The 15,342-nt window shown below is 42.6% G+C and overlaps 1 protein-coding gene across 1 annotated transcript in view; it reads right to left on the reverse strand.

Moving 5' to 3' along the window:
* The window catches only part of LOC126354886 (uncharacterized), a 62,511-nt gene extending 52,279 nt beyond the window's left edge, over window positions 1-10,232 (reverse strand). Inside the window, exon 1 of the mRNA XM_050004931.1 lies at window positions 9,952-10,232. Coding sequence (XP_049860888.1) covers window positions 9,952-10,125 — 174 coding nt within the window. The 5' untranslated portion in view covers window positions 10,126-10,232. The remainder of the gene's footprint in view (window positions 1-9,951) is intronic.
* Window positions 10,233-15,342: the final 5,110 nt, after the last annotated feature.

Consider the following 15,342-nt stretch of genomic DNA (forward strand, 5'->3'; position numbering starts at 1 on the left):
TTCAATACAGAACTTCCATCAACACTTACCACTGAAAAACAAGAGCAATTTATCGACATTTCTTCACACTCAAGATTGAAATCGATGTTCGTTTCCGCATCACCGCATGGGATTTGGAGCTTGGTGGAGCAGGAGCATCCACAAGTAGGTAACAAGAAGCTACGAATTTTGACACCTTTTGGAGCATTCGAATTACCTGAGATAACGTTTTTCAGCATTGTCAATCATCAATACAAAATACAGATCGCGAATGAATGTGTAGAAAGACATGAGAGTCGCAGTTTCCAATCGCGTCCGAGATTTGAAGGTGAAGAAGAAGCACGGTGATCCTCTACATTGATTGCGTTCCAGGAATAAGATATAATAACATTAATGAATTAAAATGTGTTGTGCTAACAGTTAATGAATAACTATACTTATTCATTTATTAACTTACCCTACACTTGGAGTCGGATGTCATATACGACGGGAGGAGCGAGTGTTTATGCTCAGGTCAGAGAAACCGTGTACCCAAAAAATGTGAAAACTACTGCCCTAACTAATCACATCTAGTTCCTGTATTTGCCATACCATCCGCCACGTCTCCGACAGCTGGAAACTAGCTCCGGAAGAGTCACTACTACAGCCCTTCTTTATTGTTGTCAACTTTCCTCACGTTTGAACCAATAATGAAGTTTAGCCCACGCATGTACTGATTTGATTTGATTCACATTGGTGCCATTCATTTAACTTCAGAGACTTTAATTAAATTCATATATATTTCTTACGGCGGATTAGAATCTTAAAAGAAGTCCAAATCTATGCAAAGCAGCCTGAAATCTAGCTAACGAAAACATTATTCTTAATTTTTTAAAGCCCGATAATTTTGCGACTACTTTAATAAATTTATAAAAAAACTGTAGGTGAAGTCCCATACCTGAGTGTGAATCATCTTGCTACCTTAACAAGTAAACCCACTGAAGAACGGAAAACTGGAAGAAAGTGCAGTATAATGTCCTAGTGAAAAGAGTGAACGAAGGGAGTGCAGATATTTATGGGATGTCCCGTATCGTCCTTAAGAAAACTACCAATGAAATAGCTGACCCAGTAGCCACGACAGTGAACAATTTCGTAGCGACAGGAAACTTCTTGGACTTCTTGAAAGTGGCACACACGCTACCAATTTACAAAATGGGAGAGCTACGTTTAGTGTCAAGTTACTGGCCAATCTCCATCATTCCAGCCCTAGGTCAAGTAATGAAATCTCATATGGAAAACAAGCATCTAGATTACTCTGAGGAAAACAAGTTCTTGCATGATGAACAACACGGTTTTCGAAAAAGGAAGTCCTGAGCTACCGCTGAACTGGATTTATCAACAAAAGTAAATCTGGTATTCTAGGAGAGAGAGTCCGCAGCACTCACATTGTGTGATTTTAGCGCAGAATTTAAGTGCCATCCACAATATGTTACTCACAACGTTGAAATACTATGATGTGGGAGGTGCTATAGTAATTGCTCTTCAGTTACTTAGAAAACACATGGCAGGTTGTTTCAGTCCAAGGAGTAACATCTCAGGAGCATGGCGTGCCACGAGGTTCCGACGTAAACCATTTACTCATTTGTTGTAAATAATCTAAGCCAAAACGTTCGCAGAGTTCAAAATGGTTCAAATGACTCTGAGCACTATGCGACTTAACTTCTGAGGTCATCAGTCGCCTAGAACTTAGCACTAATTAAACCTAACTAAGCTAAGGATATCACACACATCCATGCCCGAGGCAGGATTTGAACCTGCGGCCGTAGCGGTTGCTCGGTTCCAGACTGTAGCGCCTAGAACCGCACGGTCACTCCGGCCGGCTGTTAGCAGTGTCTACTACAGTTTAGCGACGACACCTCTCTTATGGCCAAAGGAAACAATTCTACCCAGGAAGTTCTGGAGTCTGCTGTGCTATTCGGAAACAGCAGACAAGCAGTTGTTAGCACCTCAATTAGACAATGAATTGACATCACTTATTGCCAGTAACTAGGACGCAGAGGAATTATGAGCAAAGTTGAAAAACATTGTAAATCTTGGGCTGGAGAACAATGTGTGTTTTAAGTGGATTAAGGGCGGAAAAAAACACCATCGCTTAACAACGAATTCGGAAAATGCTGAGGAGCCAGGCTGTTGCATTCGCGGTTCAAAAGAGAAAGCGCAAAATTACGACAGTAACTTAGTATTTGATTTTCCCGAGAACCAGAGAAAATTATGGTCCTATGTAAAACCACTGAACGGGCCTGTGGTTTTCATGTAGTCACTTGTTAAACAATCTGGTGAGTCAGCTGAAAATAGCACAACGAAAACCGGTTTTAAATTCCGGGTTTAAGAAATGGATCACGGAGAAGAATCGTACAAACATACCGTCGTTTGAGCAACGAACAGACTCCCGTACAGACAGTACAGTAATAAACATTCCTGGGGTATATAACCAACTGAAAAAATTGAAAACAAGTAGGTTGGCAAATCTGGACGGAATCCCAATTCGATTTTATAAAGAGTACGGCATTGGCCCATCATTTAGCTTGTATTTATCGCGAATACTCTCCCACCTCGACGTCCTAAGCGACTCCAAAAAAGCGTAGATGACTCCAATATATAAGAAAGGTAAATGAATGGACCCGCGAAATTACAGACCAATATCCCTAACGTCAGCTTGTTGCAGAATCCATGAACGTATTCTCAGTTCTAAAAAAAAAAAAAAAATACAAATTTCCTTGAAACCGAGAAGCTTTTGCCCACGAATTAAAAAGATTTTAGAAACCGTCACTCGTGCCAAACTCAGCTTGCCCTTTTCTCACATAATATACTACGAGTTTTGGATGAAGGGCAACAGGCAGATTCCATATTTCTAGATTTCCGGAAAGCACGTGAACCGTGCAGTCTGTTAACGAGGATAGCAGCACATGGTGTAGGTTCCCAGATATGTGAGTGACTCTCAAGTAGAAGAACCCAGTATGTTGTCCGTGACGGCGAGTGTTCGTGAGAGACACAGTATGTTGTTCATTGTTGAGCATTGAAGGCTATAAAATTGGGAATAGCGACTGTTTACAGCCACTTTCTGTTATGGTGCCTTCTCCACACCAAGGGAAACCAAGTTACAGGCAGGAACTGGAGTGATACACAGAAGCACAACACTTGGGAGAAGAGATTATAAACTGACAAAGCTGTCGACTGACGAAAAAAGATATAGCTTCACGAAGATTGTTCTGAGAGTGTTCAGTTCACTATCTTTGGAAGTGCAGATCTTATCGCTGGAGAAGTTCAAGAAAAATATTACAGGAAACCTAAAACTACTCCCGCTATACTCAATACAGGAATTTTTTGACTCTGATGGCTGTGAATGAATCTACCATGCCTTTTTGCAAGCTTAGTAAATCAGTTCAAGACATATTTGTTGATCGAAAATGTGTTATATTTTAAAATGTTTCATTTGTTTAAATTAATCGTAATGTCGCATTTTACTTTATTTATGCTCAGTAATACTGTGAATTTGGCGCAGTGTGTTCAGACACCGCTGATGAATGACGCAGACGCTGTAAAAGCAGCAATAATAAATGGTTAGCCACGTAGGGAGCCGCGTGGTCTAGGGCGTCTTGTGACGGTCCACCGCCCCCCCCCCCCTCCACCCCTCCACCCCCCTCGTCGTTGGTTCGAAGTTCGAGTCCTCCAGGCACTGGTATGGGTGCGCGTGTTGTCCATAGCGTAAGTTAATTTAAGTTAGATTAGGTAGTGTGTAAGCTTAGGGACCGATGACCTAAGCAGTTTAGTCCCATAAGATCTTATTACAAATTTTTATTTAATAAATGGTTACTAAGCCATGGTATTTCTCCAGCTCTGGTTGTAGTGTTGGGAGATCATATATGGAAACGTCAGTGACAAGTGAAAGGTTGTGACAGGCATGGAAGTATACTCAGGTAGTCTCCCTGCCGCCGTTGGATAAGCAGCTGCAGCAGCAAGTCGTATAACCCTGGCTTACTTATTTGTTAGATAGTTTAATTAATTTCTTTGTGTGTTTTTGGGTACTTGCATTGTTTAATTCATATATTTCGGGCGTATTATAGTATTTGAGGGTTGTAGCATCGCGCCTTAGTACCTGAATAGTGTAAATTCGCGTAGTCGTCTGTCTTCTGTTTTTGTTTTGAACAGCCAGTGTCGGTTGGTCACAGCCATTGTGCTCCCTGCCGCCGTTGGATAAGCAGCTGCAGCAGCAAGTCGTATAACCCTAGCTTACTTATTTGTTAGATAGTTTAATTAATTTCTTTGCGTGTTTTTGGGTACTTGCATAGTTTAATTCATATATTTCGGGCGTATTATAGTATTTGACAGTTGTAGCATCGTGCTTTAGTGTTTACTTGGTAGATTATTATTTAAATTGCGTCTGAGTTTCTTATAGGAGGTGCAATTTCGAGTTTTAGTTACTGTAATCGTAAATTCAGTAGATTGTAGGGCAGTCGTTAGGCATTTGTACAGGTTAGTTGATACATTCTTTGCGTGTTTCGCTTGCGTTATCTAGGCACGGAGTCGTGTTTCAGTAACTGTTGTTCAACATCGATTAGAATGGACAGGGACTGCGATTGCTGTGTTCGGATGAGGGCTGACTTGGCATCCCTTCGCTCACAGCTGCAATCGGCGCTGACTTCGGTCGCGCAGCTTAAAGCTGTTGCCAATGGGCACCACTGTGGGGAGCCGGACTTGGGTATCACGGGGATGTCAACCTCGTCCCGTCTGTTCCCAGATCGGTCTGCCGCTGTGGTTGGCCCGGTTGCTGCCCGCAGTGGGGCTGAGCCCTCGCCTGTGGTTGATTGGGAGGTCGTTCCAAGGCGTGGCAGGCAGCGAAAGGCGTCCCCGGAGGCTGATCAGAAAGCCTCCCCGGTGCATCTGACAAACCGGTTTCAGGCACTGTCTCTGGCTGAGCCAGATGCAGCTGCCTGCCCTGTTTCAGAGGATCATTCTCAGCCTTCAAGGTCTGGGCAATCGCAGAGGGTGGGCTTACTGGTAGTTGGGAGCTCCAATGTGAGGCGCGTAATGGGGCCCCTTAGGGATACGGCGGCTAAGGAGGGGAAGAAATCCAGTGTGCACTCCGTGTGCATTCCGGGAGGAGTCATTCCTGATGTGGAAAGGGTCCTTCCGGATGCCATTAAGAGCACAGGGTGCAGCCAGCTGCAGGTGGTGGCACATGTCGGCACTAATGACGTGTGTCGCTTTGGATCTGAGGAAATTCTCTCTAGATTCCAGTGGCTATCTGATTTGGTGAAGGCTGCCGGTCTTGCTTACGAGATGAAGGCAGAGCTCACCATCTGCAGCATCGTTGACAGAACCGACTGCGGACCTTTGGTGCAGAGCCGGGTGGAGGGTCTGAATCAGAGGCTCAGACGGTTTTGTGACCGTGTTGGCTGCAGATTCCTTGACTTGCGCCATAGGGTGGTGGGGTTTCGGGTTCCGCTGAATAGGTTAGGAGTTCACTACACTCAGCTGGCGGCTACACGGGTAGCGGAGGCTGTCTGGCGTGGACTGGGCGGTTTTTTTAGATTAGAAGGCCTCGGGAAAGTACGGGATGGGCTACAATGTCAAAGGGTGCATGGCAATTACAGACGTGCTTGGATCAAGTAACAGTCGGAATTATAGTTGTAAATTGTTGTAGTTGCGCTGGAAAAGTCCCTGAGCTTCAAGCGCTAATAGAAAGCACAGAAGCTGATATCGTTATAGGTACAGAAAGCTGGCTAAAGCCTGAAATAAGTTCTGCAGAAATTTTTACGAAGTCTCAGACGGTGTTCAGGAAAGATAGATTAGGCAGAATTGGTGGTGGAGTGTTTGTGTCTGTCAGTAGAGGTTTATCTTGTAGTGAAGTCGAAGTAGATACTCCGTGCGAATTGGTATGGGTGGAGGTTATACTTAACAGCCGAATTAAGTTAATAATTGGCTCCTTCTACCGACCCCCAGACTCCGATGATACAGTTGCGGAACAGTTCAGAGAAAGTTTGAGTCTCGTAACAAATAAATACCCCACTCATACGTTTATAGTTGGTGGGGACTTCAACCTACCCTCGGTATGTTGGCAAAAATACTTGTTCAAAACCGGTGGTAGGCAGAAAACGTCTTCCGAGATTGTCCTAAATGCTTTCTCCGAAAATTATTTCGAGCAGTTAGTCCACGAACCCACGCGAATTGTAAATGGTTGCGAAAACACACTTGACCTCTTGGCCACAAACAATCCAGAGCTGATAGAGAGCATCATGACTGATACGGGGATTAGTGATCACAAGGTCGTTGTAGCTAGGCTCAATACCATTTCTTCCAAATCCATCAGAAACAAACGCAAAATAATTTTATTTAAAAAAGCGGATAAAGTGTCACTAGAAGCCTTCCTAAAAGACAATTTCCATTCCTTCCGAACTGACTATGCGAATGTAGACGAGATGTGGCTCAAATTCAAAGATATAGTAGCAACAGCAATTGAGAGATTCATACCTCATAAATTGGTAAGAGATGGAACGGATCCCCCGTGGTACAGAAAAAAGTTCCGAACGCTGTTGCAGAGGCAACGGAAAAAGCATGCGAAGTTCAGAAGAACGCGAAATCCCGAAGATGGGCTACAATTTACAGACGCGCGAAATTTGGCACGTACTTCGATGCGAGATGCCTTCTATAGGTTCCACAACGAAACATTGTCTCGAAATTTAGTAGAAAATGGGAAGAAATTCTGGTCGTATGTAAAGTACACAAGCGGCAAGACGCAGTCAATACCTTCGCTGCACAGTGCCGATGGTACTGTTACCGACGACTGTGCCGCTAAAGCGGAGTTATTGAACGCAGTTTTTCGAAATTCCTTCACCAGGGAAGACGAATGGAATATTCCAGAATTTGAAACACGAACATCTGCTAGCATGAGTCTCTTAGAAGTAGATACCTTAGAGGTTGCGAAGCAACTCAAATCGCTTGATACAGGCAAGTCTTCAGGTCCACATTGTATACCGATTAGGTTCCTTTCAGATTACGCTGATACTATAGCTCCCTACTTAGCACTCATATACAACCGCTCGCTCACCGATAGATCTGTACCTACAGATTGGAAAATTGCGCAGGTCGCACCAGTGTTCAAGAAGGACAGTAGGAGTAATCCATTTAACTACAGACCTATATCATTGACGTCGGTTTGCAGTAGGGTTTTGGAGCATATACTGTATTCAAACATTATGAATCACCTCGAAAGGAACGATCTATTGACACGTAATCAGCATGGCTTCAGAAAACATCGCTCTTGTGCAACGCAGCTAGCTCTTTATTCGCACGAAGTAATGGCCGCTATCGACAGGGGATCTCAAGTTGATTCCGTATTTCTAGATTTCCGGAAAGCTTTTGACACCGTTCCTCACAAGCGACTTCTAATCAATATGCTGAGCTATGGGGTATCGTCTCAGTTGTGCGACTGGATTCGTGATTTCCTGTCAGGAAGGTCGCAGTTCGTATTAATAGACGGCAAATCATCGAGTAAAACTGAAGTGATATCAGGTGTTCCCCAGGGAAGCGTCCTGGGACCTCTGCTGTTCCTGATCTATATAAATGACCTGGGTGACAATCTGAGCAGTTCTCTTAGATTGTTCGCAGATGATGCTGTAATTTACCGTCTAGTAAGGTCATCCGAAGACCAGTATCAGTTGCATAGCGATTTAGAAAAGATTGCTGTATGGTGTGTTAGGTGGCAGTTGACGCTAAATAACGAAAAGTGTGAGATGATCCACATGAGTTCCAAAAGAAATCCGTTGGAATTCGATTACTCGATAAATAGTACAATTCTCAAGGCTGTCAATTCAACTAAGTACCTGGGAGTTAAATTTACGAACAACTTCAGTTGGAAGGACCACTTAGATAATATTGTCGGGAAGGCGAGCCAGAGGTTGCGTTTCATTGGCAGGACACTTAGAAGATGCAACAAGTCCATTACACTACACTCGTTCGTCCTCTGTTAGAATATTGCTGCGCGGTGTGGGATCCTTACCAGGTGGGATTGACGGAGGACATCGAAAGGGTGCAAAAAAGGGCAGCTCGTTTTGTATTATCACGTTATAGGGGAGAGAGTGTGGCAGATATGATACATGAGTTGGGATGGAAGTCATTACAGCATAGACGTTTTTCGTCGCGGCGAGACCTTTTTACGAAATTTCAGTCACCATCTTTCTCTTCCGAATGCGAAAATATTTTGTTGAGCCCAACCTACATAGGTAGGAATGATCATCAAAATAAAATAAGAGAAATCAGAGCTCGATCAGAAAGGTGTAGGTGTTCGTTTTTCCCGCTTGCTGTTCGGGAGTGGAATAGTAGAGAGATGGTATGATTGTGGTTCGATGAACCCTCTGCCAAGCACTTAAATGTGAATTGCAGAGTAGTCATGTAGATGTAGATGGTTAAGGCGAATGCTCGCGAAAGCAAGATATCTGCGTTCCAGACTAAGTGAGCCATGAATTTTCTTCTGTCACAGCGTACTCATTGGAATGCAGTTCCAGGGGAAAGAGTAAATTGCGATACCAGTGTCTTAGCGAACATCCCACAAACGTAGTAAACAAAATTAGGTCGAAAACATCATATCATTGGCGATACTTTGACCTAAAATAAACACAAACACTATTGATTACGGGGGTTTACTATTTCCATCAATCACTTATAAATAAGACAAAGATTTCTTGGAAATAAAACGAATCACGTATCTTAAAAACAAGTTCTCCACCTCTAAGAACTATTACGACACACACTACGAACTTCCAAGTTATTTATCGTATTTATCGTAAATAAATCGTAGCTACTGTCGGAAAATACAGTTTAAGTATAAAGCTCAAGTGGAGAGTGCGGTACACAATTCCAAATATTTGAAATTATCAGTAGTAAGTCAAAATGACTATCACAAGAAGAGCTGTAACTGCTTACAAGATAGAAAAAGAAATCAGTGTTGTGAAAAAGTTGTACCACAGTAGCCGAGAGCTCAGTACACCAAAAATTAAATACGTATGCAAAAGGAAGCGACACTGCTGTTGAAAGATTCAGTTTAGCTTTGTAGCTCAAAAGATACTGCGACAGGAAGCTGGAATCTATGTATCATGAGTAAATCGAAACCAATATCATAAAAAGAATGTTATTTATCGGAAGCAAAACGAACTGAGTGTCGAAAAAAACCACTACAGCTTTAGTGAGGACCACAGCGAACAGCAGGAATTTAAAATAAATGTTTATCTTAAAGAAAAATACAGATAATTCAAGAAAATACTATTTCTCGTACAAAAATGAGATCCAGAATGTATTTTACATCTAAACAAATATAAATATGTTTATAAACAGTGCTACGAAATACAGTTCAAAATGCGAACCAAGAAGTAACGTCACATCGGCTGTTACCATTTGCCACTGGTCAAAGATGACAGTTATCGCAAATTCCTGAACGGGTTTGGCTGCTATCATTGCATCTTCGCTGAGGACATTTTCACTGATAGGCCTACTATTTCATTTTAGCGAATTTAATTCAGTTCATCGAAGCCTTCCTCCGATTAGTTCAGCCGTTGCTAATTTCGGAAAGAACTCGCAAAGACAACACCACCACAGTTAAAATACGTTTCTGTGTAGACAAAAATGTTATCTCATCCTTCCATCGCTTGTTGGTAGAACAACACAATTACAATGAAAACCTCATTACCGTGTATGTTCTACGTTGTATAAAAACTGAAACTGCGTGACATATTCCGGGCGGGTTTTATAACATAACAGAAAAATATATGGCCAGAATTTAGAGCATATTGCATGCATATGGGTAAGTGCCGTACCATCAGTTGTGGAAAATATAAAGGAGGCATGAATTAACTCTTACTCAGCTCTGCGGCGCCACTCTTACATAATACAGCTCATGCCAAGCTTAGAGCTGACACGAGTAAGTAATATAATACTTACGGGATTGCTGAACATTTGTGATTTCATTTTGCTATAAAATGGCGTTGCAGGCGGCGGTTTGCTGGTGGGAGCCACGCGCCGCTTCGGTGCTGGCTTTTCAACTGGAGGCTTTTCCGCCGGCTCTTTTTCTACTGCTTTTTTCTCTTCTGGTTCCTTTTCAATCTCTGATGACATGATGTGTGGTTGAAGTACTGTGTTGGGTGGGATGTACTGAAGTTTAATTCACACGGAAATTTCCATCTGAATCAACGACTGTAACAACCGAATGTAGCTTCATCTTTGACGAACAGAGATTGTATACGTATGCTTCTAATTATGCCTTAGAAGTGATCACCACGAGATTGGTATATTTAAGTAAGTTGTTTACTGACAAATACTACATTTTCATGGAGCCTCCAAGTCAGGCTTCCATGAACCGGTTTCTCAATCTCGCTTCTCGATCGCCGTGTAAACACTCCTAAATCGATCACGGAAATGCAACTTTAGCTGGCGCATTTTTCTTCCATAATCGATATTCACTTCCAAATAAACGCTTTAGTTGTCAGACTTCTATTTAACGGGAATGTAGATGCAGACATCAACAGCAGAACCGGAAAAGCTTTCCAGTATTCCAATGAATGCGATCGATACGGCAACGGTGTTTGAGGCATATTTTGAAGATGAGTTATCGGGACCACGCTTCAAATGAATTGCTACGAAGTGGTAGTTCAGACACTCTGCATAAAACCGTTGCTGAAAAAAGACGGAAGGTTTCAGGGCACGTTCTCCGCCGAAAGATTGAAGAATCTCCATATCAGCTCAGGTGTGGAACCAAATCGATGGATACAGAAGTAGAGGAAATCCTCGGAACACCTGGAAACGAACTTTTACAAAGTATCTTCAGTCCATGGTCATGAAGTGGGAGGAAGTTGACAACGCTGCAGCTGATAGAGTTCGCCGCAAGAAATTTATTGTCCGATATGCTACCTATCATTTGAGGAACTACACACATAAAAAAAAGTTTTGCATCACAACGATTTCGAGAGTTCCGGAACAACATAAACATATTTTCCACCCTTTCTATTGCTCATGAAAACCACAAATTGCATGTTGTACCACCATACAGCGAGGCCTTCAGAGGTGGTGGTCCAGACTGCTGTACACGCCGGAACCTCAAATACCCAGTAGCAAGTCCTCTTGTATTGATGCACGCCCCTATTCGTCGTAGCATACTATCCACAAGTTCATCAAGGTACAGATTGTCCCACTCCTCAACGGCGATTCGGCATAGATCCCTCAGAGTGGTTGGTGGGTCATATCATCCATAAACAGCCCCTTTCAATCTATGCCAGGCATGTTCGATAGGGTTCATGTCTGGAGAACATGCTGGCCACTCTAGTCGAGCGATGTCGTTATCCTGAAGGAATTCATTCACAAGATGCACACAATGGGTGCGCGAATTGTAGTCCATGAAGACGAATGCCCCGCCAATATGCTGCCGATGTGGTTGTACTATCCGTCGGAGGATGGCATTCACGTATCGTACAGTCGTTACTGCGCCTTCCATGACCACCATCGGCGTACGTCGGTCATCATGAATCATCAAACAGAAAACACAATTTACAACACTTATTTACAATGATCACATTACTGGACCGAATTTGCAAGGAAGTCAGGCTGTAATAATACGCATATTATTTGACATTATTAGTAAAATATACATATCAGTTAGTTCTACTAAGAAATTCGTCAATGGAGCAGAAGGAGCTGGTTTACACTAAATCTTTTGATGCCTGTTAAGCTGGACTTTATTAGTAATTAAACATTTTATGGCTACTGGTAAGTTATTGAAAATGTGTGTTCCTGAATAATTTTTGGAGCAAAATAAGTGCGTTTAAATCTTTGTGAAGATTGTTCTAAATTATAGTACTGATTTCAAGAACAGAGCTGTTATTTGGAAAAGAGATAAATTTTTAATGAGAAATTTAATCAAGGAATAAATATATTGGGAAGCAGTAGTTAACATTCCTAATTCCCTAAACAGGCCTCTGAAGGATGTTGTTGAGTCCACATCACAAATAAATCTTATTTTACGTTTTTGGATTCAGAAAACTTCAGCTTCGCTTCATGAGTAACCCCAAAAAATGATATCCTATGACATTATGGAATGAAAGTGAGCTTAGTACGCCAGATTTTTTATTTTTATACCACCTACGTCTGACAACACAAAGATTTGGTTAGGCGCTTCAGCAGTTTTGTAGTGTGCTCCTCCCAGATGAATTTATTAACAAGCTGCAGTCGCAAGAATGTAACACTGTCCACGTCTTCTATCTGTTCGTCGTCATATTTCAGGCACATACTAGTGGGAAACGTCTTAAAAGTTCTGAACTGCATGCACTGTGTTTTTTCAAAGTTTGATGAGAAAGAAATAGCTAGGAACCATCCATTAATGTCCATGAAAACTTAATTAGCCGATTTTTCTGAGATTATACTTGATTTTCTGTTTATTGCAATGTTTGTATCATCTGTAAAAAAACCATATTTGGCATTAGCTAATGTTACTGATGAAAGATCAATAATAGACACAAGAAAAAGTAAGCGCCACATGAAGGAACCTTCGGGGACACTACATGTGATTAGTTCTCAGTTGGATGATGCCTCACACTTTTATACATGTATCTTTGGTCCTGTCACAGATATAGGATTGGAACCATTTTCCAGCATTTCCTGTTAGAGTGTAATATTCTAATTTGCTTAAAAGGATATTGTGATGTGTGATGAAAAAGCATTCATTAATTGTGGGCGTGGGAATACGAATGTGTCTTTACTCATCCTGGAGTTTTATTGCCATTCTAAGTCTCCAAAACGCTGGATTACAGTGAGCACGTCGCACTTTTTTCACAGAGCACAGGATTTAGGTAGATTAATAAGACAGTTTCAAGCGCACTGGCATGGCATGGATAAGATTGTTGAACATCTATTCTTGTTCAATCTCCTCTTTTTCTCCTTAGGAGCTCACTGACATCCGTAAGAAAACCGCATATGTTCTTTCTTAAGAATAATGCCAATTACTGGAACTTCGCTTCTTCGAGGAGACGGAATCGGACTGTTGATTTACAGACAGAATTCTTCTATGACAACCGACACTCGGAAAACCGAGCCGGCCGGTGTGGCCGAGCGGTTCTAGGCGCTTCAGTTTGGAACGCGCGACCGCTACGGCCGCAGCTTCGAATTCTGCCGCGGGCATGGATGAATAATAAAAGGTGTGACGTTCTCCACGCCAGTACTAAAAAGGATCCGTTACATTTCTGTTACGCGATATGTAATACAGATTTAAAGGTTGTTGGTTCAATGAAATACCTAAAGATTACAATTACGAACAGTTTAAACCGAAACCCCGATGTAGAAAATGTCAAAGGTGTATCAGAGACCGCATTTCATAGGCAGAAAACACAGAAAATGCAACAATTCTGCTAAAAAAAACTGCTTACATAACGTTTGTCCGTCCTCTTCTGGAGTGTTTCTGCGGGGTATGGGATCCCTACCAGATAGAACTGAAGGAGAACACTGAAACAGTTCCAAAGAAGAGAATCTCGTTTTGTATTGTTGCGAATGGATATTATGTGCGAGCTGGGGTGGCGGTCATTAAAACATAGACGTTTATCGTTACTGCGAGATATTTTCACGAAATTACAGTCATCACCTTTGACCTCCGAGTGACCTTTGACCCCCAACCTAGATAGGGGAATATTAGAGAAATCAGCTCGCACGGAAAGAATTAGATGTTCATATTTCCCACGCCCAATTCGAGAGTGGAACGCTCGAGAAAGAGTCTCAAAGTGGTTCTGTGAACGCCCTGCCAAGCAGCTGGTTATCAATTTCTGGCTAGTGATGCTGATGTAGTGAACATTCGAATGCGCAGAACCGAATTCTTCCCCGTGGCAAATATCGCGCCCCTAGTCACACGGCGTAGGTAACCTTCGTTGATTCTGAACATCACGTCTGTGCTGCCGGTATCATTTGGCATACAGCTGGAAACAGCCCTGACGGCTGTCCAGCGACTGGAAGCTGTTAAGCAGTGGGTATACTGGACGAAGCACCGAAATCATGTGCCAAAGATAACAAAATGTGCCTCAAATAAAGTACTCTTTCGTAGATAATGTCTCCTCTTCAGGAGACAGCCTGTTATACAGGTAGCTGACTGAGTTTGAGGTACACACAAAGTTCCTTTTACATAGGGCGACTCTCCAACCAGTCCAGATAATGACAGCTGTACAAGGCCCCGAAATGTTAATGTACATGAGCCACTAACTGTTCATCGACTTGATTGTAAGTGAAGAGTCAAGGGTAGCCCCAGGGACCGTGCACCTGGAGACATGGAGCAGGGACAGCTCTGGTACTACATCCATACTCCCAGGGACTAGGGAAACCTCAGCATACTACAGCACATCCGTACTTCTTACCAGCACGTTTGAGTTGCCGTCTCCAATTGGAGCTGAGAATTAGTCATTGCGATACACTTCATCTGTGGTGTTTCGTGTCTGGGGGCAGCAAATGCAAAAGGTTAGGAGTCGGTTCATCGCCAACTGTTCACAAGTACGCGAATAATTGTAACCTTTAGAGAAATGGCAGGAACAGGTGGGAAGGACCAACTTGTGCTCTCAGTGTGCATGTGTGTGGCCCTTATTTAGTATGTTGGAAATACGGTTCTGGCAGCCATTGAGGAACCAGGCTGAAACCAACTGCATACTATGGCATACTTTGGAGCAAACAATATCTATCATCCGGGCTCCAAAATTCTACTTGGGAAATTCCAGCGATGTGGAGAGAACGTGGCGAACACCGCTCTTGTTCATGACGTTTCATCGAAGGTCACTGCATTCTCCAGAGAATTAATCTTGGTTCCCTCGGTCCGAGTCGACTGGAGGGCGTGAACCAAAGTCTTTAAAGTTTCTGTAACGAACTAAACTGCGATTTTGTGAACTTGTGCCTCAGGGTTGAGAACTGTAGTACCCTCCTAAGAAGTTCATTGGTACACTACACACCAGAGGCTGTTATACAGGCAGCTGAGTGAGTTTGAGCTGCACACAAAGTTCCTTTTACACAGGGTGACTCTACAACCAGTTCAGATAATGACAGCTGTTCAAGGCCCCGAAGTGTTAATGTAAAACCCAAAGAAATACGCCCCTCCCAACATATTTTTGACATATATATATAAGTAAAAATAAACAGTTTTTATACATTTCACTGATGGAGCTGAATGTGGAAATGGTGACAGACCGCAACTGGCCGTTAATGTAGTACGTCAATTGATAAAGTACATTCGTACAGAAGTTTCTAACAGCGTACGGTGGACATAAAAATGGTTTTAGCATTCAGAAATTACGCTGAGGCTGTGGATCCACTCAAGGC

Source organism: Schistocerca gregaria, chromosome 3 (genome assembly GCF_023897955.1).
Source record: "Schistocerca gregaria isolate iqSchGreg1 chromosome 3, iqSchGreg1.2, whole genome shotgun sequence".
Taxonomy (NCBI): Eukaryota; Metazoa; Arthropoda; class Insecta; order Orthoptera; family Acrididae; genus Schistocerca; species Schistocerca gregaria.